Source organism: Pezoporus occidentalis, unplaced genomic scaffold, assembly GCF_034315485.1.
Source record: "Pezoporus occidentalis ecotype Australia unplaced genomic scaffold, CSIRO_AGI_Poc_V1 ctg8, whole genome shotgun sequence".
Lineage (NCBI taxonomy): Eukaryota > Metazoa > Chordata > Aves > Psittaciformes > Psittacidae > Pezoporus > Pezoporus occidentalis.
The window spans coordinates 8,089,303-8,114,105 of NW_026916158.1; the positions used below are offsets into that span (position 1 = coordinate 8,089,303).

The window sequence follows — 24,803 nt, forward strand, 5'->3', positions numbered from 1 at the left end:
TCAGCTGAGCTGCTATGAAGCCCTCAGTGAAACCCACAGAGAGGTAAAAGAGGTCAATTCTGATGTTGTTGCTGCCTTTTTTACACATGCCTCTGCTGATTTTTCCACTACAGAATTTTCTCCTTGGTCTAATCAAAAAGAGAATCAGAGACAATGTACTGCAGTTTGTAAGTTCACTTCAGGGTTTTTTTAACAGAAGTTATTTGTGAATTCTCACAGTATTTTGGAGTTAGTTGTACTTGTACAGTTTCATAGGATGCAAGCTGAACCAGCTAAACTTGAATACTTTTAATTCATTTTCCAGTGTTGATCCAAGTTTAAAGTGTAAACCTCTATGTGACAGTGATCTGAGGTATTTTCTTGATTACTGATCTTTTGAATCATAGCACGTGGGACAGAGATCTTGGAATCATGAGTAAAATAGCTTGCCTTGTATCAAGCACTTACAAAAGCTGAGGACATAGAATAGTTAGGGTTGGAAAAAGACATTAAGATCATCTAGTTCCAACCCCCTGCTATGGGCAGGGACACCTCACACTAAACCATGTCACCCAAGACTCTGTCAACCCAGCCCTTGAACACCGCCAGGGATGGAGCATTCACAGCCTCCCTGGGCAACCCACTCCAGTGACTCACCACCCTTACAGTAAAGGACTTCCTCCTTATATCCAATCTAATCTTCCCCTTTTAAGTCTGAACCCATTACCCCTTGTCCTGTCACTACAGTCCTTAATGAAGAGTCCCTCTCCAGCATCCCTATAGGCCCCCTTCAGATACTGGAAGGCTGCTATGAGGTCTCCACGCAGCCTTCTCTTCTCCAGGCTAAACAGCCCCAGCTTTCTCAGCCTGTCTTCATACAGGAGGTGCTCCAGTCCCCTGATCATCCTCGTGGCCCTCCTCTGGACTTGTTCCAACAGTTCCATGTCCTTTTTATGTTGAGAACACCAGAACTGCACACAATACTCCAGGTTAGGTCTCACGAGAGCAGAGTAAAGGGGCAGGATCACCTCCTTCGACCTGCTGGCCATGCTCCTTTTGATGCAGCCCAGGATGCGGTTGGCTTTCTGGGCTGCAAGCACATACTGAAGCCGGCTCGTGTTCATTTTCTCACCAACCAACACCCCCAAGTCCTTCTCCGCAGGGCTGCTCTGAATCTCTTCTCTGCCCAACCTGTAGCTGTGCCTGGGATTGCTCCGACCCAGGTGTAGGACCTTGCACTTGGCATGGTTAAACTTCATGAGGTTGGCATCAGCCCACCTCACAAGCGTGTCGAGGTCCCTCTGGATGGCATTCCTTCCCTCCAGCGTATCAACTGAACCACACAGCTTGGTGTCATCGGCAAACTTGCTGAGGGCGCACTCAATCCCACTGTCCATGTCAGCGACGAAGATGTTAAACAAGACCGGTCCCAACACCGATCCCTGAGGGACACCACTCGTTACTGGTCTCCAGCCGGACATTGAGCCATTGACCACAGCTCTTTGTGTGCGGCCATCCAGCCAGTTCTTTATCCACCGAGTGGTCCATCCATCAAATTGATGTCTCTCCAATTTAGAGACAAGGATGTCATATGGGACAGTGCTGAACGCTTTACACAAGTCCAGGTAGATGACATCAACTGCTCTACCCCTGTCCATCAGTTCTGTAGCCCCATCATAGAAGGCCACCAAATTGGTCAGGCAGGATTTCCCCTTGGTGAAGCCATGCTGGCTGTCACCAAGCACCTTGTTGATTTTCTTGTGCCTTAGCATGCTTAAAATCAAGCAAACAATCAAGTAGTGTCCCAGCACCCAACCAAAGACCAAAAGCTAAATCTGATCGTCATTTGGAGCCTGTTCCAAATCCCTTTGCTGTCAAAAAAAAAAAAAAAAAAAAAAAAAAGTTGCTGTTAGTTTCAGTCAGTTTGGACCAAGTGCAGATTTCTCTCAGGTTATGACCTGCAGCATGAGTACTGGGTGGGAACTGACATACCTGTGATTTTTTTCTGATTAGCAAGAACTCATTTTTTTGCCCTATTTGCAAAAATATGTTCTGGCCACCTACCTTATTTTCTAATCACTGGAGTTCTAATCACAGTGTCTCTACAAAAACAAAGCAAAAATTGCTATATTCATGCAAGGTGTAAAAATTATTAGGTGTTTTTTGTGTTTACATACATGCAGTCACTCCGTTTAAATGTGAACATGAGAATGACAAATGTTACTATTTTACTATTATGTTATAAAAAGTAAGCAAAACCCAACCAAAGTATCTTAGCATTAAACCGTAAGATGACACAGTAGAAAATAATGAAGCCACTGTATGTCTCTTGGTTTAGAGGCTGGTGGGTTTTTCCTTGGTTCAGGATGCCTATAATGGAATAAAAAGTGTGTTTGCCCCTCTCACTTTCTCAGTAGCTAGCTTGGCTAGGTTCTTGTCTTTAGGTCCTTGAAGTTAAATGAGATTAATTCAGGGCCCTTGAAACAATTGGCAGCATATTCCTCTACCTGTAACATTGCACAGAGAATTCATAAGGTAAATAAAAGTAGATAGATAAAGGCAGAAAATCCTGGGGAAATAAAGGGATATCAGGTCTTAACACAGTGGGCAGTGGCCAAGCTCACCAACCATCCAGCCCGTCAGCTTAGAGGGTCCTGAAAAGGAGCCATGACCCACGTTTGAGTAGATGGCAGAACTCATTCCTTTACGTGCTGCCTCTGTGTTTGCATGTAATTCTTAGATACCACAACTTGGTAGGTTTATTGGCAGTGCACAAAGAAGTATCTTTAAGACAAGTTAATTCAGGCTCTCTTAGCCTTGATAACGCCTGCTTAAAATCTGCTTCCTTCTATGAACAGCAAGAATACAGACATTATGTTGTGATAGTTCCATTACAAGTGACTTCCACAAAGCAATGTGGAAGGCTATTTTTTCAGAAGGGCCATTAACCATCTGGCAGCCCATTTTCCACCCTTCAGGGTAAGCATGATATTCTGAACAGCATTCAGGAAAAAGGCAGATCGACATCTTTGCTGTTTCCCCAGGAAATACATCCTGATGACTTCATAGACAAAGATTTTCAAGTGGAAAACATGTTTTATGTTTGTATCTCCTTTGGCACTGTAAAGCCCTGCTTATTTTATAGACTTTCTGTACAAAGCCTTTTTTTTTTTTTTTTTAATGGAGCTTGGAGATTATTAATTTTTCAGGTGTGTTTGCATTCAGGACAGACATAGGGAAGACTCTAATAAATTAAGGGGAATCTGTGACAGTCGAGTGCTTTTGTGTGTCTTGAGTAAGAATGGCAATAATGCTGCTGGTGACTTAAGCTGCTCTAATGCTGTCTAAACCTGCACAGGCACAGCAACCAGGACTTAGTTTTTCCTCAACACAGTATAAAATCACAAACTTTACTCCTGTCCTGAATCTCAGAAATCTCAGGAAAATGCTGTTTGACTGGCTTGTCAGCTCAGATCTGAGATCTGGAGAGAGATGGTGGCTCTGCCTCTCCTGTGAGGCTGGTACTCCTTTTGGCTTCCCCTCTCTCCTGTGCCTGCAATGTGGTACAGTCCAGTGGTTTGCATGCCTGTTATTCCTTTCCATGGAGGGGAAGATGCACAGGGATGATGGTTTGAATCACCTGGTTTTGTTCCAGTGTGCAGCTGAGGTGCTGCCAGTGCATGCACTGGACTCAGAACTGGTCTCTGGTTCACCTATTTGACTGTAGCCCAAGTGATTCATTCCACAGAAAATAACACTGCTGGAGCAGAGAAAGTAACCCTCATGCTGAGTGACCAACAAGTACAATTGGCCTAATGCTGTTGCAGCAGAGAAGGAAGAATCCTGCTAGTTTGGCACTGTATTAAGTTCCCTGCCCTTTTAAACTTCTGTGATGTCTTTCTGAGACTGAAAATTGGAACGATACGATGTTGTAAATTGCTGATCATAAACCAAGATGGAGGCTGAGGTGCAGCTGCCTACTATGTCCCAAGCTACTGTCCTAGTCACTGAGTCACCTTGTTGGGCCAAAGTGTCAGTGGATTTATGTGATAGGAAAATCCAGTAAACAATCAAAGCATTTAAAAACAAGCCAAGAAGTATGAAGCATTTGGGAGCAGCAGCTTATGTTCCCTCAGAGGTGTAACACGATTTCTATAATCATAAAAATATATTAAATTTTGTTTATTTAAACCAGCCTGTGTTTTGCTGTGAGCATTAATCATCTGGTGTCACACAATAGCGCACTAAATGTCACACACTGAATCACTTCTGCGACACTGTTATGATTATTCTGGATGTAATCCACAGCTGTAGAAAGAAGTACCTCATGCCTTGCTAGCTGTAGAGCAAACACGCACTTGCGGCTTCATTTTGTATTCAGTAGCTCTACAAAACAGCAAAGGCAGCATGTAAAATGAAGAATACTGAGAAGCTCAGCTGCTGATCTTTCACAATTCAACTGTAAAAGCTATGAGGTCTAAGACATTGAAGTACAAGTATCAGCAGAAATATTAACCTTAATCAAGAGAATTGCACCTGGATTTTTAATAAGTTTTGTTTGCCTGAAGAAGCAACAACAGCACATAATGTTTCCTGCTGAAGACAGGGCCCCCTTCTTCTCCCAGTGGGAGTCAAGGGAAAAAGAGAATTCCTATTTCCCAACTGCTGGAATACAACATTGAGCTGGCAGAGCAAGACAGAGAAGAGCAGCTGAAAGACGGGTATCGTTTATGTCTGGGACTAGTTCAGTGGTCTGGCAGGTCTGTGACTGGAGAATATAGTAATATGAAGTAATTTAACAGCACCTTCATAACGCCCCTTTACACCAGCAGTGGACTTAGCTTCTTTGAAGTCCAAAGATCAGGAAGGAATAGTATGGGATTTAGTTTGTTTTTTTTTTTTTCTTGCAGAAAAGCTGCTGCTTTCTTCCATCACCTCATCTCTGTTAAAGCAAAAATGTAAGGGGGGTGGGGATGAGAGTAGGGGGAACAAACCTATGAAAATATAGGTTTGTCTTCAGAGGGGATTTTGGATGAAAACAGCTAAAGCAGAAGGAGGCACTGGATGAAGTCATTCTGCTTCAAGGCAGCAGATTGCCTTTACTGGACTCTGATTAAAATTAATCAGTTGGCAGGAAAGATTTATACATATTGAAGGTAACCACCCTTATCAGTGATTACAAAAAGATGCTCTGGGAAGACTCACCAACATATTTAGTGTCCTATAGTACCAGAATTTGGGTGGAAAGACAGCGTTGTGGAGAGCAAGGGGAAGGTGCATTGTCTGGCTGAAGATACTATATTGTCTTCCTGCGTTTTGAATATGTATGAGTCAAGAATCCCTTCTCTACTGAAGTCGGTAGATCTGAATTAAAATAAGTATTTTTATCATGCCTTGTGAATGCAAAATGTTTGTTGCTCAGAAATCCCCATTTGGTGATGCTATCACTCACCTGCTTAGCAGCAGATACAAATGCTTCACAATGGAACATCAGTCCCAAGAATTATAAACGCCCCCAGTACTTCTGGAAGGAGAACGTTGTGTAGCCCGCAGGATGCATATACTGTGATACAGCAAATGCAGTCTCCGACTTTGACCAGAAACACATTTTCATTACATTTAATTTCTTTTGGCAAGACATGCCAGTGTCCAACTTTAAATGCAGGAACTGTAGACAGCTATAGTGCATCTGTCTCCTTCCTATAAAAGAGGCAGTGGAGAGAAACAAGGCTGCTTCTCCTTTCTTGCAGCACAAGGCTGCCAATTTTTTCTTTTAACTGAAAGCAAGTGGGAGTGAATTATTTGGATTTCCTGACAAAAAACTGCATGAGCACAACACCTTTAATAAGAATAGATGGTTCTCATAATGTTTCTTTCTTCTTTTCTCCATGGTCATAGGAAGCCCTGCTTTCTGTTTTCATCTGGGGAACATCTTTATTATTGTTGCAGACAGTGAATAACAAGACATTCATTTAACTACTTTTTTTCTTTCTTTTTTTTTTTTTTTGCGATAAGACTCGGGAAAAGAGTAGAGTTTAAAAATCAGAGATGTCAGGAACAAGTTCTGCCTGTAAATACACATCCATAGTCCTCAGCTCCTTCTTTGGTTGCAGTGGGGGCAGGGGTATCTGAATTTTAAAAGACTAAATTAAGTTTATCATGCAACTGTATTGCTTTTGCATGCTTTCCTGTTCTTTCACTCCTTTTTTAGTATATGTAGAGCTGGGTAGTTTTTACCATGTTGGCCCAGCAATGAAGTAGCATCAATCAGAACAATCAAACTGCTGTTCAGTAAAATATATTGTATTATTGAAGCAAAAGAAAGAACGGATAGATGTTTGAAAGAGAGCAGGTATGTTTTAAAGCACGTTTGTAGTGAAATTCAATGGTCTTCCATAAAATTTTCATCTCCATAAGAATACCTACACTCTTGTTTCCCTGCCTGTCTGTACATTAGTTACATATATGTATGTATGTGTGTGTAAACATGCACACACCCATCCACACACAAATATATATACATGTACAAATATGCATAGCTGTAAATATGCACATAAAATGGGTTTGCTGTGCAGGTGGAGTCTGGTATGTTGTGTGTGCATGCATGCAACTAAATATAATTCAGAATGCAAATGAAACACGTGCATATCTGAGGAAGGAAGGTACTGGGGAGAAAGGGAGGGAAAAGTGAAAGGTATTTCAGGCAAAAGAAAAGGCTGCCCAGTATAAAAAAATTTGAGAACTGCTGGTATTGATAATGAGACTGAATTAGTCCAATGTATTATGAGTAGTTTTCACATTCCACACATATAGAGATTATGTCTATTTATCTCACATATCTAACATATGACAACTTCATAAAGCCAGTTTAATAAAGGAGTGTTCTAGTGACTCCTAAGTGTTCCCATATTTGCTAGATCTGAGTTTCAAGAAGGCAGGGGTTTGATGAATGAAGTGAAATAATTTTTGCAGTATAACTCAGGTAATCAACTCTTCACAAAGAAGGAAACATAACTCTAGCAGTTGGCAGCAGTTACATAAATGAACACAATAATTTATGGAAATATGGTGGCATCTGCAATGATGAAAGGCAGGAGAATAACTAGACATTCTTCTTCAAATGACACAGTTTAAAAGGAAGTTTACAGGACTGAAACAGGAAATTGTTTATCAAAATGAATTAAAAATGATTTTCATATGATTAAAATTACCTGATGAGATATATGTTCAATAAATTAGGAAGTACTTAATGAATGCTGTGTTCCATCAGGAATTATTAACAATTAACATATGAAAAGGTGAAACATGAGATTCATAATAAAGATGTGGATGGAGGCAAATGAGAGTGCCCTCATTCCAAAGTTTTCTTCTCTCGGTAGCTTTATCAAATGCCTGTTCTTGTTTGTTTTGGCAGCTTTGGATCACATACTTAAAATTTTGAGAATTAGACAGAAATGGCATTTGGACAAGTGAAGACTGACAGAAAGCTCATTAAGATGGGTGGCAGTTTGCCTATCAATTTCAATGAGCTCTAAACCGTGACCTCTGTAAAAGAATGCTTGGTTCAATCTCTTGTGAGAAATCTGGCAAGTATCTGGCATATACCGTTTGGGTTTTCTTCTGTATGCATCATACAAGTTTTATTCTGCTCCAGCTGAATTCAGTGGCATTACTCTTAAGGGCGAAAAGGATAAGCATAAGTTTATGTGCATCTGTGGAGTAGGGATGCAGTAATTTTATTCAATATAAAAAGGCATGGTTTAAGATGAAAGGGGAACTATATCTCTTCTCAGACATATAATGGGAGAAATCACCATTGAACATCAATCAAGAGAAGTGCTGCATACCACTGACTTCACTTGGGATACGATTTAGTTTTCTCTTTCATACATTCACAGGTATGTTGCCAAATGTGAAAGAAGGCAAGTTAGGTCTTTTTTCTTTTTCTTTTTTTTTTAAAAAACATAAAAAGAAGGAAGAAACTTTCAGGAAAAAAATTCTCAAAATGTAATTTATTTGTGATCTTTCTTTACTGTCAGTAAAAGCCTACATCCAGAAATTATTGACATACATTTTAGTAGAAAAGTCAGATTTGATACTGCAATAAGAAGTCTCTACTAAACCAGATGAAAATGTCATTCTTCACTCCATAAACATCTGTTTTTTTGGCTTGATTCCAAAGACCATAAGATCTGTGGACAGACTCAATCTTCAGTGCCAAATATTGTCATTATGACTTGCAAGCCCATTGTTCTTCCAGAAAAGAGAACCAAGTTTCAGTACTTGTTGCTTGGTTACAGGCACTTCAACCCTCTTGTAATTCCTGGGTTTATAGCACCTTAGAAAACCAGACCAGTTTTCACTTCAATTATTTACGCAGCTAGTTGTGGATTCTTTTTTGCCTAGTAACCCTGATGACATGTTTCACTAACTCTGCTCTTCTTCTATCCAAGGGTTTATTCTGCTGTACTTGGGTTTTCCCTTTTCATGCTCTCCAAGTCCTGGCACTGAGAGTCAAATAGTTTACAAGTATCCTGGATGGGCAGGACAGAAAGAAATTTGTTGCCTAGGTAACTCAGCAAAATAACCAGTTAGTTTATGTAAGTGTGCCTGCTTATCTGCTGAAGCACAGATGAACATACATGCATTCAATACTGTATTCCTTTTGTAGTGCTTCTTATGAGTATGCATGCAGATTATCCTAATGAAATATTCAAAGCAGTTTTCTCTAACTGATTCATCCAACACAAATGCCATGGATTCCTGGATATAGTCAAACCAGGTAAGATCAATATAGAAATTAACTTTCTGCTGTTGCTCTAATGTTAAGTTTTTAGATCTTACTTTATTGATGGCATCAAACCAGTGGTGTGATACCACCAATTAGTGTCAAGCTAACACTAAGAATTTTACATAATGAGCATGAAATTACATTGACAAGCTGATTTTTACAAGCTCCTGTGTCCCTTAATCAGAAAAATGTTGTAATAGAGAAGTATAATCTAAGTATTCTTTAAAGATGAGTCCTATAATGTCAGATAAGAAAAACTCAGCCATTTAAACTCATTGACTTTAAAGCCAGAATGTTCATCTAGTCTGATCTTGAGGGAGTCAGTCTCTATACGAATCCTGTATGAACAATGATATTCACGTTATTGGAATTTTTGCTGTTGACCACCACAGCGCAGGATTTCACGGTACAAGTATTTCACTTATTTCTGTATAAAAGGGGGAAGAATAATATTATTTCCTTTCCCTTATTTTTGTCTGGCTGCTCTGTTCAATTAGACTACAAACTTTCTGGAGCAGACTCTATTTTACCTGCTTTCTATGGTGCCCCGAGCTATAGGGCCTCTTGTGGACTACAGCAGTCATAATAATTTTAATTGTTTCCATTATTAATCAGATGTCAGGATGAGATGTATTCTGGCCACTTCATACATATTTCATGTAACTGTAGGACTTGCAGGGAAGCATCCAATCAGTTGAATGTAGATGGGAGAGACACATGGTTGAGACTGATTCTGACCCTGTATTTGTCCTGCTCAGGCATTTCAAAGACAAAATTAGTGTTCAAAATTGGATAAAGTGGGAAAAAAATGTTTCTTTCTTGCAGGCATGGGGCTTGCTGCTGAATTTCTTAGGAGAAACATTTTTATGGGCAGATTGTAAAGATCTGAAAAAATTGTATTTATAACAGAAAGGCCAACTGAAATATCATATAGGGAGTTTTTCATGTGCTTTATGAGGAATGCATTTGCCATAGAAGATCTGAAGTCCATTAGACTGTGATGTGGACCAATACCTCTCATTTTATATACCAAGGAATAGAGCAAAGTAGAAAGCCCCCAAATTACAGTCTTGTTTAATTTAGGAATACTTTTTTTTTCCTTAGGGGATAAAGATAACCTCAAGTAACCTCAAAAACTCTTGATACCCCATCCTCTGCCCACCTGTAATAAACTGAGCTGGTACCACCTAAAGTGGAACGACTACTTTGTTACATTTCAGATAATGATCTGATAATTCAGTATTTGGAGCAACAAAAACCCTCAAACTTTCAGATAAACATTATGTTCCAGTGGTTTACTGGCGCAGTCAAGTTTGCTAGCAGAATTTCTAAGAGAATGTTTTGGAGACTTCAGTCGATGTTGGGAAAAGCATATGCCTTTCTATACAGAAAGATTTTATAATGATCAGCCTTTATAACAACAGAGAAAAGAGAAATTAGAAGGAAAGGGAGGATAGGGAATAATTTTTCTGTGAAGAAATTGAAGGTAGAAAGTCTGAACCATAGAGGTTTGTGACTACAGGGAATTTCCAGTTGCATATTCCTGGGCAGAGGGGTTTTTCTGTGTGCGTTCTTCTGTATTGATGTTAATTTATTTTTTCCATTTTCTTTATGTATGAAGCCTAAGAGCTCAAGTGAAGAAGGAACTGTGCCTGTTTGTGGGAGATGCAGATCAATAGGGCATGATTGACTGCTCTATTATAACTTTACACAGCAAGCACTAAAACTTGGTTCCCATAACTACTGTTAGAGTTTAAAAGCCAGCTGTAAATTTCAGCAGGGACCAGTCAATTCAGGTAACAATATTGGGCTGTTGCAGTTCCATCAGTGGCACACTGCCAGCGTCTACACTTTGAGTGAACCAACCAAACATCAAATGCATTTTGAAGTGAACAGCTTCACTAGACTTATTCTCTAAACTTACAGCTTTAGTGTTTTAAGAAACATATATTATAAAAATAGACACATAAAAACTGACCTGTCAGTTCCCACCAAGAGAAAAGTCTCTTGATGGAAACTTGAAGAGCAAAGCCTGGGAGATTGTTCATAAAATGGCTGAGCACGTTCAAGTGAGTCAGTTATTCAATAGAGTGAAGAAGTGCTCATGAAGAACTTTCACGAACATTACACAAAATATGAGATTCTAAGTATCTCTTCTTTTCATCCAAAGTTCTTGGATAAAATAATAAGACTTTTAACAGCCATTAATGAAGCAGGGCATATTTTAAGCAAGGAAAAGATGAACTTCAAGTAGGCAAAAATGTGACAGCAATTCAGAAAAGTGAAGTCTCTGGAGTGAACACACCAGAGATTCATCTAACTGATCATATATCTTGCTACAGGTATCACCAGCCTATCTTTAGCCACGTTCTGGAAAGACAGTTCATTGATACCACCTAGATCAGCACAGGAATTTGTTTGATGTGCTTAAGAGATCGGTAACAATAGCTCCTAACGTGACTGCGTTGCAAGGTGACAGTGTTTCCTTGGTGACAGTGAATCCATACAGCCCCAGCCAGGATCCTGGCAGGTTACGTTTCTTCAGAGGCTGTAGAACTACTGTTCTGTGAAGGTGTAAAGATGGGAAGATAAGCTTTGACTGTAGACAAGTAGCCTTATGCAAGATGTGAGGATTTTATGCAACAGCAAGACATGTCTGAAAGGTAGGAGGATGAAAGAAGAGAAGTAACTATAGTCATTGCACAGCTGTCTTGACAAGCTTTGACAACAAAGATAGAGTTACAGGATTGAGTATCTTTTTAAAATATACCAACCTGTATTGCTGATGGAGATGGTTGTGCAGAAATCAGGAAGAAAAATGTTTTTTCTCTTGGTGTCATTAGCTGATTACTGAAAGACAATAGGTGTCTCAACAAAAATGTGTAATTTGTTGTAAAAATGTGTGAAAACCACATTGATTGAGATGTGGAATTTGTATCCTTGCAAGTTAGATCCATGAACAGCTGCATGGAACGTTAGTTAATATGCTAGGAATGTATAATTACGGTGATAAGACCTAATTATTTTAATTATGTCTTTTGGGGGGGCAATTTTATGATGCATAAAGCAAGATAATTGATGATACAGCTAACAGCAAGGATACGTTGTAGCCATAACATACAGGTGTGCTTGTCACTGAATTATGCTCAAAAGAATTGTTTCAAGATGTCTCATAAAATTCCTTTAAAAATTAATTGAAAGGTAATAGAGCATAGAAACACTATGTCCAAGTCCTCTACTATTCTAAGTTCAGACTTCTTATGATAAATATTTGTGTACAAGCAACAGCTGCAATGTAGCAGTAAATTGTGTGAATTCTGAACAAAGCGCAGCCTGATTTCTAAGTTTGCTGTCTTTTAAATACCTATACAAATTGGTTTTGTAATTCAACCCCGCCGTTCATTTATGTTGACCGACTTTGGCACGTTCAATTGACTGAAACGACATAAACAATGGGGTGTTTGTATCATGCAAGCAAACAGCTATTTGTGCAAGTGGTTTGGACAGGTCCGTAAACAGATCTCCTATAATCTCATAGAGCCTATGCAAATTCAGCAGTTCTAACCTAGATATAAGAACTCTTTGGTTTAGTTTTGTTTGTTTGTTTTCTCTTTTTTAAAGATAATGTTAAAACACATTAGATTTAGATCTTTTAGAATGGTCCATATTTTCACTTCTGTAGTAGCAGGACTGAAAGAGCTTGGAGCCCTTTGCTGTCTCACCAGATTTCCACTGAGATTACAAGGCAAAACCTTTTAAATCCCAAATTGCAAGTTTGCTTGCTCTTCCACTGAGCTTTCCATTTGCCATTTTCTGTAAGGCAAAGCTGAACCTGTGCTGTAGTCTGAGATGTTTATTTATCAAGTCTGCCAATTATATCAGGAGAAAGAAGTCTTCCGACTGACTGTCTTTTCTTAACAGCCAAGTACCTAAAATAGTACACAGGAGTAATGTTTTTCACACAAAATATCTTTCACTGGTGTAGTTTCAGAAGTAGCTCAGTTATAGCTCTTCAAAGTATTTAATGTACTTTTAATATATTCTAGCCTTAAAGTCAGCTGGACTCAAATGCGCTTGCACTGCAGTTAGGAAATGTACAGCATTTTGTTGCCTATGAAAATTTTGCCAAGATGTCAGTGGGAGGAGAAGCAGACCCATTTCATGGACGCACGACTGACCCTGACATCTTGATAAAGTGTGACTTTAATCAGAGAACTCTATAGGAGTGCATGATTTTCCAAGATATGCCCTGATATCTCATAAAACATGTTTTGAAAAATGAGGTAGCTGTTCTGTACTCATTCCTTCCAGTTTAAAAAATATTTCAGCCACTTAATTCCCCACTGGGACTTCCACTGAAGAAAATGCATAAAATACATTTTGTTAGTCATGAGTAATTTTGCTTACCCCCATTGCCCTGCTATTTCAAAGCACTCTTTAGGCACTTAAAGTGAGATCCTCCTCATCAAACTTCAGATGCCCTGAAGTGGTGTTCACTCTCAGGAAAGCCTGTGGGCTCCTCATGTAGACAGTGCAGACTGTGGTTCTTTCCAGATAAGAATAATAGGAACTGAGGATCAGTGTCTGAACATAGCCTCTTGTCTCCACCGACTGTAGAGGGAGCCAAGAAAATTTGTGAAGCCTGGTTTTGCAGGCTGTCAACACCAGTTGGGTGGGAGAAATCATAGTTCAGCCAGATGGAGGATTTAGATGTTTGACACTGTCTTGAGCATTCTGAATTTTTATACATGGACTTGATATTAGTGGCAAAATTGTAGCCATGATATGAACACCTAGACTGAGGGTCAGGCTTAGAAGTTGTTCACACACAAGTTTTTTCCGCCTTACCATTTTAAGTTTCCTTTCTGATTCTCTTTTATAAGATTCTTAAAATATAGTCAAGTATCTTTGCTTCAAAGACATTACAGATACCCTCCCACAAAAGAAGAGAAAATGGAGGAATGAAATTGCCACAGAGGGTTTCCATTAGTGAAATTAATTCCTCTCTCATAAGAATTTAGGTCTATGATTTATGGTAACAACCAATTTCTCACTGCAGGCAAAGGGAGAGGAAATGACTCAGCCTGGACAGACATCATGAATCTAATTTTTTTTTCCCCCTAATGCTTGACATAATCTAGTGTGCGGCTCCCAGAGGTGTCATTGGAGATTCATATCCAGCCAAAGGGCCTCACAATCAGGGCAGAATATGTTGTTACTTTCATGTATTGTGTGATCTGTAATTGTTTAAAATTGCATCCTGCCTCATTCACGGACATTTCTTTTGCATTAATTTTGCAGCAAAATAGTAAGGAAAACAAAGAAAGGGAGAGAAAAACAGTGTTACACTCACTCCTTCAGAAAGATCTGTGACATCATGTTAGGGTCCAGCTGGTGCTTATTAAACTCAGGCAGTTTTGAGAAGGAAAATATTTCCTTCTGTCACTCTTTCCAATAGAAATCTCACTACTCACCAGATTGAAGAAGTCTTATCATCTACCACATATTGATTCTGGAATTTTATGTTTTATTTTCTATCAACAATACAGAATTTTGTGAGTAGGTTTCTGCCAAAAGATCAGAATAGTTACTGTGTTAAATGGCTCAGCTAAAATATTTCATCCCACATTTCAAGGGACTAGGACTGTATACTCATGTCTCAGCAAAGGAGGTAATATCTAGCTGAGAGGAAGGTAGGTTTTGAAAAGCCCTGCATTTATAAATAGTCATTTGTTTACGTGCTAACAGATGTATTTCCTCACTTGCAAAACTGAGTGTAACATACCTGTTTCTTAAATATAAAAGAATATTTACATATTTATCTGGTACAACCTCATTGAACATGCAAGGAACCAGAAGCAAAAGAAATATTGAGATAGGGCTAAGTGAAAGACCTCAGTAATTTTTTTTGTTATACGTGTGAAAGCCTGCTGATCTGTATCAGCACAGATACATGAAAATGGTCTGTTTGCCTCAAGATGAACTCTAAAAATGCCTAAGTAATTAGATGATATTTTCAGAAATGCTGAGCTTGCTCAGCTTCTTTTAAGTTGCCTGCAGTTTGTTGTGGCTGATTTGATTCCATTTAAAAAAAAACAAAGCAAAATAAAACAAAACAAAAACTGTAAAGCATGAGGGGAGTTCTAGTTCTTTATGTCAGTACTGTTAGGTGCAGTCTGTGTGTACTTTAAGGCAAAAGCCAGGAAAGATATAATATTGTTTTTTACCGATGTTTAAAAAAGGCAAAACAATCTTAGTATAGTCAACAGTACCTACCACTTCATGATTATTTGCCAGTGATCTTTAATCATAGGTTTTAACTGATGTTCTGTTTAGCTTGTCTGTTACACTCAGTAGGAAATTTTTATTAGCATCCTCACTAGACCATTTTAAAGCTGCATTTTTATTCTCCATTAGTGCTCCTGACTATAATTGTTTTAATGATGCTTACCAACAGCTGATACTTTCTGGCAAGCTCTTATCAAGCTCATACAGTAAAAGGCAAATTATAGCACTGCATGCACACACTCAGTAAATTATTTATTTTTTTTTTGTAGTATTCCATGGTAAATTTCTAAATTCCAGCTGCCAGTCTGCAAATTATTAAATTTCTCTGAAGCACAATTGGAGAAATTGCATCATCTAGTCTATATAAACTGTACACTTGAAAGTATTCTGAGGCAATGAACTAGCAAAACACATAAGCACATGACTTCAAGACTCTGTTGAACAGCTTTTCTCTGGAGCCTTGGTATTCTACTAAAACATACTCAAGGGATTAAAATAAAAATGCAGTTGAGGTATCTTTTCATACAACCTGGATCCATAAAAACAGGACTATACAGGATATAAGGGGACAGTATCATGCTATTGAACAAGTTCAGTTCTTCATTTTCTCAAAGACTGAGTTTTTCTAACAAACTGCCAGTAAGTTCCTCTTTCAAATGTTTGGATATACATCTGAAAGCCTTGTACATATAAATAAGGGGTCCTTAGGTAAGAGGTGAGATTAAGGGACTAGAGTGGATTACCTATGGTTTGACCTCAAGATCTTGTGGCTATTGTCTGGTGGTTAAGTCCCACCCATTACTACTCTGTATTTTCTATTATTATAAAACAGCTTGCATTTCCCTGAACAGAAACAATTACTGGTTTAACATATCCTCTCTAGTTCCTCAGGTCTGACTACAAGCAGTCAAAAGTTCTGTAAATCGTATTCATCCTGCTGCTCCATCCTAAGTGATACACACACTGTTCCACTGGTTCTATCACAAAATAGAAGAATTAACAGGCAGAACTGTGATTCTGAACTACCTTCCCCAGTAAGTGCTTGGCATACCAGTCTGATTACAAGTTTATAGATGAGAGAAAAGGACAAAGAGTAACTAAGGCAGAAATCTCTTCCTCAGCTTTGAAACTGATTATGGTTTACCAACTTCTGTCTTTCAAAGCTAGGTCAGATTATAAATAAGATTATATGATATGGCGGCAACAGTGGCAAGGGATTTGACTCAGCCTTTGAGCAGTATGCACAGAACTGGATGCAATGGGTGAATATGTATTAAGTTCTCAAGAGGCTATAAAATGTCGTAACCCTAAGTGCTGGTGTGAGAAGATCTCTCTCCAGTGTTTGAGCCAATTCATAGAAGTAAACCAGGATGGACTGTGGTAAACTACACCTAAACTGTGGATTTTCACTGCATTTACCAGCTTCTGTATGTGGCTTTAACTGGTGGGGTTGAGTCAGAGGTGTATGCTCCACCTCTCTTCCTGCCTCAAGTCCACCATTATGGTCTCCAGTGACAGAAACGCTGGAAATTCAAGCAAATGCCAAACTGCATTGCCCTGAGAGATTCCCCCACTATAGGCAATCAAGGTGCTGTATCTGTTAGGCATGGCACAAATCACACCTATTCCATACACTACAGGCAGAGTTTGTTCCTTGCTCCTTCCCAGGAGACTGATGACCTGGAAATTACAGAACATGTTTCAGTTAAAAAGCAAAATGGGCATAAACCTTGTATTCTTGAATGCAGTGGCATGTTTTCTGTATTTAGATTTAGTTCCCTAGTTGCATCCAGGATATTGTATGTAAACTTGTCCAGAAATGTGTTTACATGTAAATACATACACAAATATGTGCCATTGTCTCCTCACTTCCATACAGAATTTTTCTATTCATCAGATGGTATTAAGGGAAAAGACATTGTAAACATGTATGAATATTATTTTTACTGTAACAGGGACAGAAATATGAAAAAATACGATGTGAGAAACTGAAAAATCTTAACTGATTCTTTTATACTTTTATTTTGCTTTTTTTTAAGCTTCCTTCTGATTGCTTCAAGTATGTCAGCTGGTGTGACATAGAAGAACATGATGTTCAAGGAAATCTGCTTCATTGTCCCCGAGTGAGAGAAGGTAAAGATCAAAAAGATGTATACATGTTGAAGCCTCAACTCTATTTACTCAAACAGTGCATCCTTAAATGTTATGAACTTAAGTCACAGAGCCTGCCATTGTTTTGAAAAGGGGCAGGATTTCATCCCATATTGTACATGTTTGCTTTTTTTAATCACTAGGAAAATGCCCTTCATAATTTTGAAAATGTGAAACAAAAGCAAATGCTGTAATGTGAAAATTTTTAGTTTCAATGTGGTGCCAATTACTTCTCTCAAATGTTCATTAGCATTTAAATACTGTTGAGAATGCAATAGTCTTTTGCCAAACAAGAAACCAAGAATGAAATCTAGTCCTGCAAGCCACTGTTTTTTATATTTTATTTTAGGACTGAATTGGCCCAATTACAATCTGTAGGCACACCCAAGAACAGAGAATGAAAGGTGGATTTTAAAATCTAGTGTTTGAATGTTTGGGACTAAACAGTGGAAAAAGTCTACTGTACTTGCCTTTGTTAGGAACTTGAAGATGTCCGTAGCTGTAAACATTTCAGTAGACCTTAAGATTTTAAGTCTTCACTGTGTGCTGTTCTTCATATAACAGGTTTTGAACATGGCTGTTGATCCCAGTTGCAGTTGTTATCAGTAGTCTGGAATTTGCAAACATACCCATTTCTTGGAAAAATTAAAGTATTAGTACATGACCACTATATAAGCTCATAGCATGTGAAACAGTATTTTAGAACTCAGATGTTTTTGCTCAACCATTTAGGAAAAGCTTTTATTCTTAGCTGTAGAAGAAATGTCATTTAGTGACCATATACCAAATCATCATGGCCTTATATTGCTTGCTGAATTATGAGGCCAGAAATGATAGAAAAATCTTCACTTTAATTTACATTGTAGAAGCCTGGGAACCCCCACACGTATAATATTATATATATTTCATCATTTCAGAAGTCTTCTAAGCTATATATATAGTCTTTCAGCAAATGACTAAGTGCCAGTTCACTATCACACGCACTATTTTAAATGTTCTTTTTTTCTGACCAGGGCCCTCAGAAGAAGAGCTGTTTTTCAGAGGAGAAGAACATACTTTGCAAAAAGGAAAACAAACAACTGACACAGAGAAGTGGCAAAAGAAACTGCAAGAGAACTGGGAAGACTGCGCTGTAAAACTTTCTCATTAATATTTTGTCCTGTAGTAAATAAACCAAAAAATAATGTGCTGGCTGCTCACTGCAGTTAGCAGTTTTAAAGCTCTGGTTGGCACCATGACATTGTAAAAGGAAGAAACACTGGAATATGCTATTATTTGGGTTGTGACCCAAAAAAGTAAACTTCTGTGTTGTGACTGGGCTTCATTTGCACTTGGGCATGTGAGAACTAGTGACATTCTTTGCCTGCTTAGTGCCTTCTTCAAAAATTGGTGATAAATGAATGGTTAGAGAATGGATTAGTTTCATTTCAGCTCTTTCACTCTCTCCTTATAGCAGCCTGAGCAGTTCTTTTGGCTGGAAGTACTGCATTATTGCTGGTTCTGATAGGCAGCAGGTTACGTATGACCTCTGTAAGATGAAGGAGAAAGCCAGATAGTAATCCAACACTGAGATCCAGTACTCTGAATCACACCTCTCCCTATGCATAAACATCTGACACAGACCAGGGAATATTGGTATCTGATTGCTGCCCAGCATTTTTTATTTCAGATGAGTTTAGAAGCCAAACCAATAAACCACAATCACTTAGTCCTGCTTTCTCCTCCCAAAGCACACACACACTGGCAACCCCACTCAAAGAGGAAGGAGGGGCTGGACAGTAAGATTCACATGCTTAAGAGATGATTTCTTTCTTCTTTCCTTTCACAGGATTATGCAGTGCGTCACTGTGATTCTAGGGTGAATTTGGCAACTGGCAGTACCAATTGTTACAAGAACAGCATAATAAAATAAATTCACCTTTAACTAATGCTGACATTGCAAAGACTTAATGATATAGTTATTAGAAAGCAAGAAAAATAAAGTAAATTCTTTTGCTTATTTTTCCCTTCCCAGGAGTTGAACCTTTCATTTCAGGACCTGGGTGATCTTTACCAGGTGGGAAACTTCAAAAGGATTCTCCAAAGATTAATCCGGGTGGAAAAACTTTGGTTGGTGGACAATTCTTTGACAGACCTAAGTGCCATAAGGTTGCCAAGGTAGACAAAATGTCCAGTTTCTCTTTTTATGCAATATCATAGAAATCAAAATTATTATTTACTTAAGTAAATAAGCTGGAGCATCCTCTTGAGGACTGCCAAAATATGACATTTTTGGGGTATTATATCAAGAATCGATCACTATATTGATATTCTGAGTTTGTGTCATTCCCAAGTTGAAAATATTCTGCAAGGATATCGAATGATGTCCTGTTTATTCCTGACAAATAATTAATAAATCTCTTTAAGATCAGTGATAGTTATGCTGAAAAGGAAAGTTTCTGAACACTGAAGGGATCCCGGAACATAACCCAGGCAAAGAGGGTTTTTATAATCCATCTATTGCTACTATGTTGTCATATGTCTAGACTTACGAAAACTTGTAATATTGAGAACAAGAATAATGATCTATCCATTGTACAATATAAAGAAAGCTGAGAATATAAAGTGTAGGGATCTGATCTTGCAGTCCATCGGTAGGCAAAAATAGCACTAATGTAAAACTAGTGTGAAAGCAGGTCCCAAGGAATCCAATTCTTGTATCTCTCATTGGAAGCTATAAGTTGCCAGGACATTGACTACTATGTCCTGTTTTGACTTACAGGTATATACTGCTACAGATGTGATCAGTGATGTCTTACATTTTATACTTTACAGATGCAGAGAACTAAATGTCAATAAAAACCACTTTACATCCTTCAAACAGCTGCCAAGGATACCTCAGATTCAGCACTTATCACTTGCTGAAAATAACATTATGACACTAAGTGGAATATCAGATTTCAGACATACTCCACTTGAATCCCTTATACTCAAGAGGAATCCCTGTGAGTTTCAAGAAAGATACAGACAACTGTAAGTCTTACCATCTCATGGCTGGTTGATCAACACAAAGAAGTGTTTGTGAGAGAGTTTTGAAGGATATGATCTCAAATACAACAAGCTCTCCATAGCAATCTTTTTATTTTCCCATAGTCTTAACTGTCATAAATGCTCCAGAAACATGAGCTGATGGGCCAGTTTCTGATAATAGCCACAAAATATTCAGGAGCTGCCTAGGAGGCTTTCTACTCACATGGCTGGCAGTTCTTGAGCTAAGTCCATGGATCACATTTAGAGACAGTGAGTAGGGCATATAAATTAGATTCCCTTTTATTAATAGAAACTACCTATTACTCAAACTCTCTTCACTCTCATTGCATCGTATGTGTATTCTGAAAGGAGTCTAAATCACATTGCATCTTAGAGATGGAATCAGAAGGATGTGGTGAAAAATGGGAGCTAAAGCAAAAGAAAACTAAGTTACCTTAATTTGATTTTTCTGGATTCTCTCCTCTCTCTGTGGTAGCGCTGTAGAAGCTGCACTGCCTTGAATACCCTGTTTGGCACAGGTGTATGTTGCAGGCAGTGTAGTGTAGTGTGAACTTAATAGGCCTGCCTCAGGCCCTGGAAATGAACATTCAAATCCAAGACAGAGTAGAGAATTCAGGGGAAGATAATTTATACTGTCTCACGAGTGTTTTGGCCCTCATAGCCCAGTTCCATTCTTCCCCAGTTGCTTTGACTCCAAAACGCTGTTGCCAGGAAAAAAAAATTGTGCATGGGTTGGAAAGGGGAGCAAAGCGTGTTCCTTCAGAACTCCTCAGAAGTCTGCATGGTTGCATGTTTTTCGCACTACACAGAGTCGTGTCAGCCATCTATAGAAGGCATTGTTGATCTTTTGAGGTCTACCTTACAGCATGTGTGTAAGAAGTCATCTCTTTCTGAGAGTGGGGAAAAAAAGGAGACATTTAAAAAAAAATGTTTAATAAAAAACTGAGTTTCCAGTATGGTTTTTCCTTCAGTCTAGAGGCAGCAGTTTGACAGTGTGATGGTGATGCTTGTGCTGTCTAAAGTTAGAGAGGAAGGTAGCAAAGTAAAAGCTAAAAAGTAAATTAAAAATTATGGATTTCACATTTTATTTGCATTTCAAAGGTCCAGGAGAAAAAAAGCTTAAAAGCGCCTCTTAACAGTTACTAATTGTGTTTCTGCTCCAAATCATACCTATTCTTAAGGCAATTAAACATTGGTATTACTCTGGTATTACTTTCATTGCCAGTGTTGGAAGACAGAATTAATCATTTTCAAGCACAGACAAAGCCCTGATGATAAATACATGCTGAGATTGAGCACTGTAGTCTACACTTACCTTAAAAGGCACAGAAACAAACACCATAGTGTGTGGCTTGACAGCCTTTGCCATGCTTGTGAAGGGGCTCTGGATCCACTACACTCCTCTGAAGAGGAAAACAGCAGTCTTCAAGGCTGAGGTTAGAGATACTGATGTGCTGTTTAAAAGGGACTGTATATCAGGAGGTTGAGCCATTTGTTTCGGTTTAGCATCATGTCACAAGGACTTTTCTTTGGGAGAAACAGGAGTGCAAAAGATTTGCAGAGAGCCTGCTTTCTCTGCCACAGAAGGATAAACGTTGAACTTCTTGCAGTCTGAATCTTTGCTTTTCAGAAGTCTAGGAAATTCAGTCTAGGCTAACACTGTGTCCTGTCTTTTGCATTAGACAACTGGTTTGGTTCTTCTCTATTAAAAATGTAGACATTTGCAGTGCTTTACTGAGGATATAATACTTGCACAACAGAGCAAAACCTGAAAATTTTTAATTAGCTCTTTATCAGATAAATTCTGCAACAAGTGAAAAATCAGGATTTCCAGTAATACAAATCTATTTTGGATATGTTGGAATCCACAGTTTGTTATTTATCAGTGTCTATTTTGTTCTAAATATTTCCCAAGATTATTTATCTTGATTTCTGTTTTTCTTTTGTCTCTCTTTAAGTGTGTTCTCCAGTTTGCCAAATCTGAAGATGCTGGATGGTATCCCAAAACTTCCAGAGGACTGTTCATCTCCAGATATCAGTTTTTTTTTCAAAATGTGTACTATACTCTAGCACTGTATTTTTGTAGGATTAAAACTGTGCTAGAAACACCTCATTTAAAAGATACAACAATCCCTGTTTATGGAAGTTACTCTTTTTTTCTGATGAAAGAAATAATGAAGCAGAAATATGTATTTTTTTTTAATGTGTTTGTGATACCACATACTTCAAGTAAGTATGGATAAATTATATGTAAATAAGACATTGTATGTATACTGAGTGTAATGAGTTTGGTGTATTAAAAATATTGGATGACATTCTTGTCTAGGAAATCTATGTAGACAACAACTCACAATTACTGACTCCCGTTGCATTTACTTAAAACATGTCCAAGTGCAGATTATAATGTACCATGATGTTCATGCTCATTATGGGAAATGGTACAGGGATTAATATCCAGGCTGCAAAGAAAAGAAAATAAACCAAAACCAACTTTCTTCTTCAGGTCCCACCAATGTCCTAGTGCTCTTTAATGTGCTTTGTAGATGGGAAAGGCAGAACCACCCCTACCATTTTGACCCTTGGAAATCATAGATTAAATAAAATAAAAATAATGGAAAAAGTTCTTGCTTGGGAGTCTGGTATGGCAAGAGAGCAGTGGGGAGGTAAATCATGAAACAGGAAAGAAGTCTTTTGACACATTGTTGGCATTGTTAGAAATGTCTTGTTGCTCAGTACAGGTTCCTCAAACCAAAACCACAATGAGGGAAAAGAGCTGTGGAAACTGAAAAGGGATTTGTAAGGGTTCCCCAGGATATCTGAATGTAACTATCTTTGAGAGGTATCTGTCCTTGTCTTTGATTGATTTGCTGTTCAATTCTAGCTTTTTTTCCAGGCAGCTCATGCTGGCACACAAATAGCTGTGCCACTAATGGTTCAGGAAAAGAATGACAGAGTCCTGGAAAATGAAGACGATTAACAGAATTGCCTAATTCCAGAGACAATCAATAAATTCTCTGCTGTGTATTGGCTGCAGGCATGCTTTGGTTCAGTTACACAGGGAGGAGTAATGACTGCTCAGGCCTGTAGAGCTCTGCAGAGCAATGACAGCAGAAAGGTCACAGCAGCTCTGTGTAATGTCTGTATTGGATCTAGGCAAGAGAAATGACCAGCTTGAAAAGTTTCCAGGCTCTCCTTTAAGACTGTCCTTACCTCTCCCTCAGCCTAGTATTCAGAAAAGTTGATCAAAATATTGCATGAACTAGATCACAAGATTTTGAATGTATAACAGTATCTAGCTCAGTGTGTTTTTTAAAGCTGTGAAAGGAAGGAAACAGGTACTGGACCACTGCAGAGAGGTGTCAGGTTTAGGCCTCACACTCAGGAAATATTCTTGCAATTCATAGAAACAGGCCAATTCCTTTCCAGTATTTATGTGCTCACAGGTTTTGATAACTAGATCCAGTCAGTGTAGTCCACCTCACAATGGGAACAGACCATGCTATGACAAATGCCTCCATAAACGTACTACCGAATCAATAGGGTACAATTCAATGATACATGGCAACACACTTTTACAGATCCAGAGAGATGATGTGGTTTACACATCAACAAGGCAACCAGATCTTTGCAAGAGGAAAAGCAGAACATTGTGTGCTGTACAGCATTCATGGCATATTGGTCCAGAAGAATTGAAATGTTTCATATGGGGAGGATAAGAACAAAAAACATGAGAGCTTTCTAAGGAGTGAGCCTAGCAGTCTACCTCAGATCTAGAATTTAATCCAGATGTAGTATACTACAGTCATCAACATAAAAATCCACTATTGTGTCTGGGAACGGAAAGGGTAAAAACAAAGGATGAAATATATTCTCCTGAGGATATATGTGAGAAAACACCATCTCCTCAGAAGCAAGGCAGGGAGCTAAAGCAGACAGGGAACAGAGCCTGAAGGACTGCTTATTGACCAAGCCGGAGACAGACAGCAGTGACCATCTGAATATCACTGCTGTGAGGCTGTGCATCTAGAGATGGGAAAGGTAGTCTTTCCGTAAGGTATCAGACACAAAGGAGCATTCATATCAGTGATGGTCAAATCACAACAAAAAGCACTTGAGGGCTAGGCTCTCTTCCCAGAATTCAGCATTAGAAATTGAGACTGAGATGGGAAATTACTTCAGTCCCGTGGGTAGTCCTTTCAGTCACAAGCTCCTAGTGAAGTTACCACCCACTTCTTGCATATATAATTAAGAGCTGGTTGAATCTCTCCTGAGAACATGGTCAGAGGCTTTGCTCTTAAGATCTGAGTCATAGGTCAGTCACAAGAAAGAGGCACAGACAGTGATTTATTCTTTCCAGACAGGAAGTTGATTCTGCTCTCATATATTTTCCTTTCATTAGCTTAATCCTCTGGCTTTGGAATCCCAGAGAAATACAAGGTAATATCTGGGGAGTCTTCTGATGTTATTTAAAGTACATCCAGGAGCAAGAATGTACTGGTTATGTTTGAGTCACTTTGCTGAAGTGGGATTTAAATGAGATCATAGAATCATAAAATCATTGGGT

General features: G+C 38.6%; 1 protein-coding gene across 3 annotated transcripts; it reads left to right on the top strand.

Annotated features, from left to right (window-relative positions):
* Nucleotides 1-8,038: 8,038 nt before the first annotated feature.
* On the top strand, nt 8,039-23,080 carry LOC134155725 (uncharacterized). 3 transcript variants are annotated; one of them, XM_062603193.1, is made up of 7 exons: nt 8,039-8,761; nt 15,942-16,092; nt 17,098-17,191; nt 18,223-18,341; nt 19,245-19,366; nt 20,024-20,221; nt 22,198-23,080. In XM_062603193.1, exons 1-7 carry the CDS (start codon nt 8,730-8,732, stop codon nt 22,307-22,309), a joined length of 828 nt encoding a protein of 275 aa, XP_062459177.1. In that variant the 5' UTR covers nt 8,039-8,729; the 3' UTR covers nt 22,310-23,080. The 3 variants fall into 3 exon arrangements, with proteins under 3 accessions (XP_062459177.1, XP_062459175.1, XP_062459176.1); XM_062603191.1 differs by having other exon boundaries at nt 8,042-8,761; nt 19,224-19,366; nt 22,198-23,075; XM_062603192.1 differs by lacking the exon at nt 8,039-8,761 and adding an exon at nt 10,907-11,433 and having other exon boundaries at nt 19,224-19,366; nt 22,198-23,069.
* Nucleotides 23,081-24,803: the final 1,723 nt, after the last annotated feature.

Bases quoted from the DNA above. Each gene is read 5' to 3' on its own strand.
- LOC134155725 (XM_062603191.1), top strand. From the start codon at position 8,730: ATGCCATGGATTCCTGGATATAGTCAAACCAG. The intron at 17,192-18,222 runs GTAAAGATCAAA...TTTTCTGACCAG, and splicing joins TTGTCCCCGAGTGAGAGAAG to GGCCCTCAGAAGAAGAGCTG. The intron at 20,222-22,197 runs GTAAGTCTTACC...TCTCTCTTTAAG, and splicing joins CAAGAAAGATACAGACAACT to TGTGTTCTCCAGTTTGCCAA.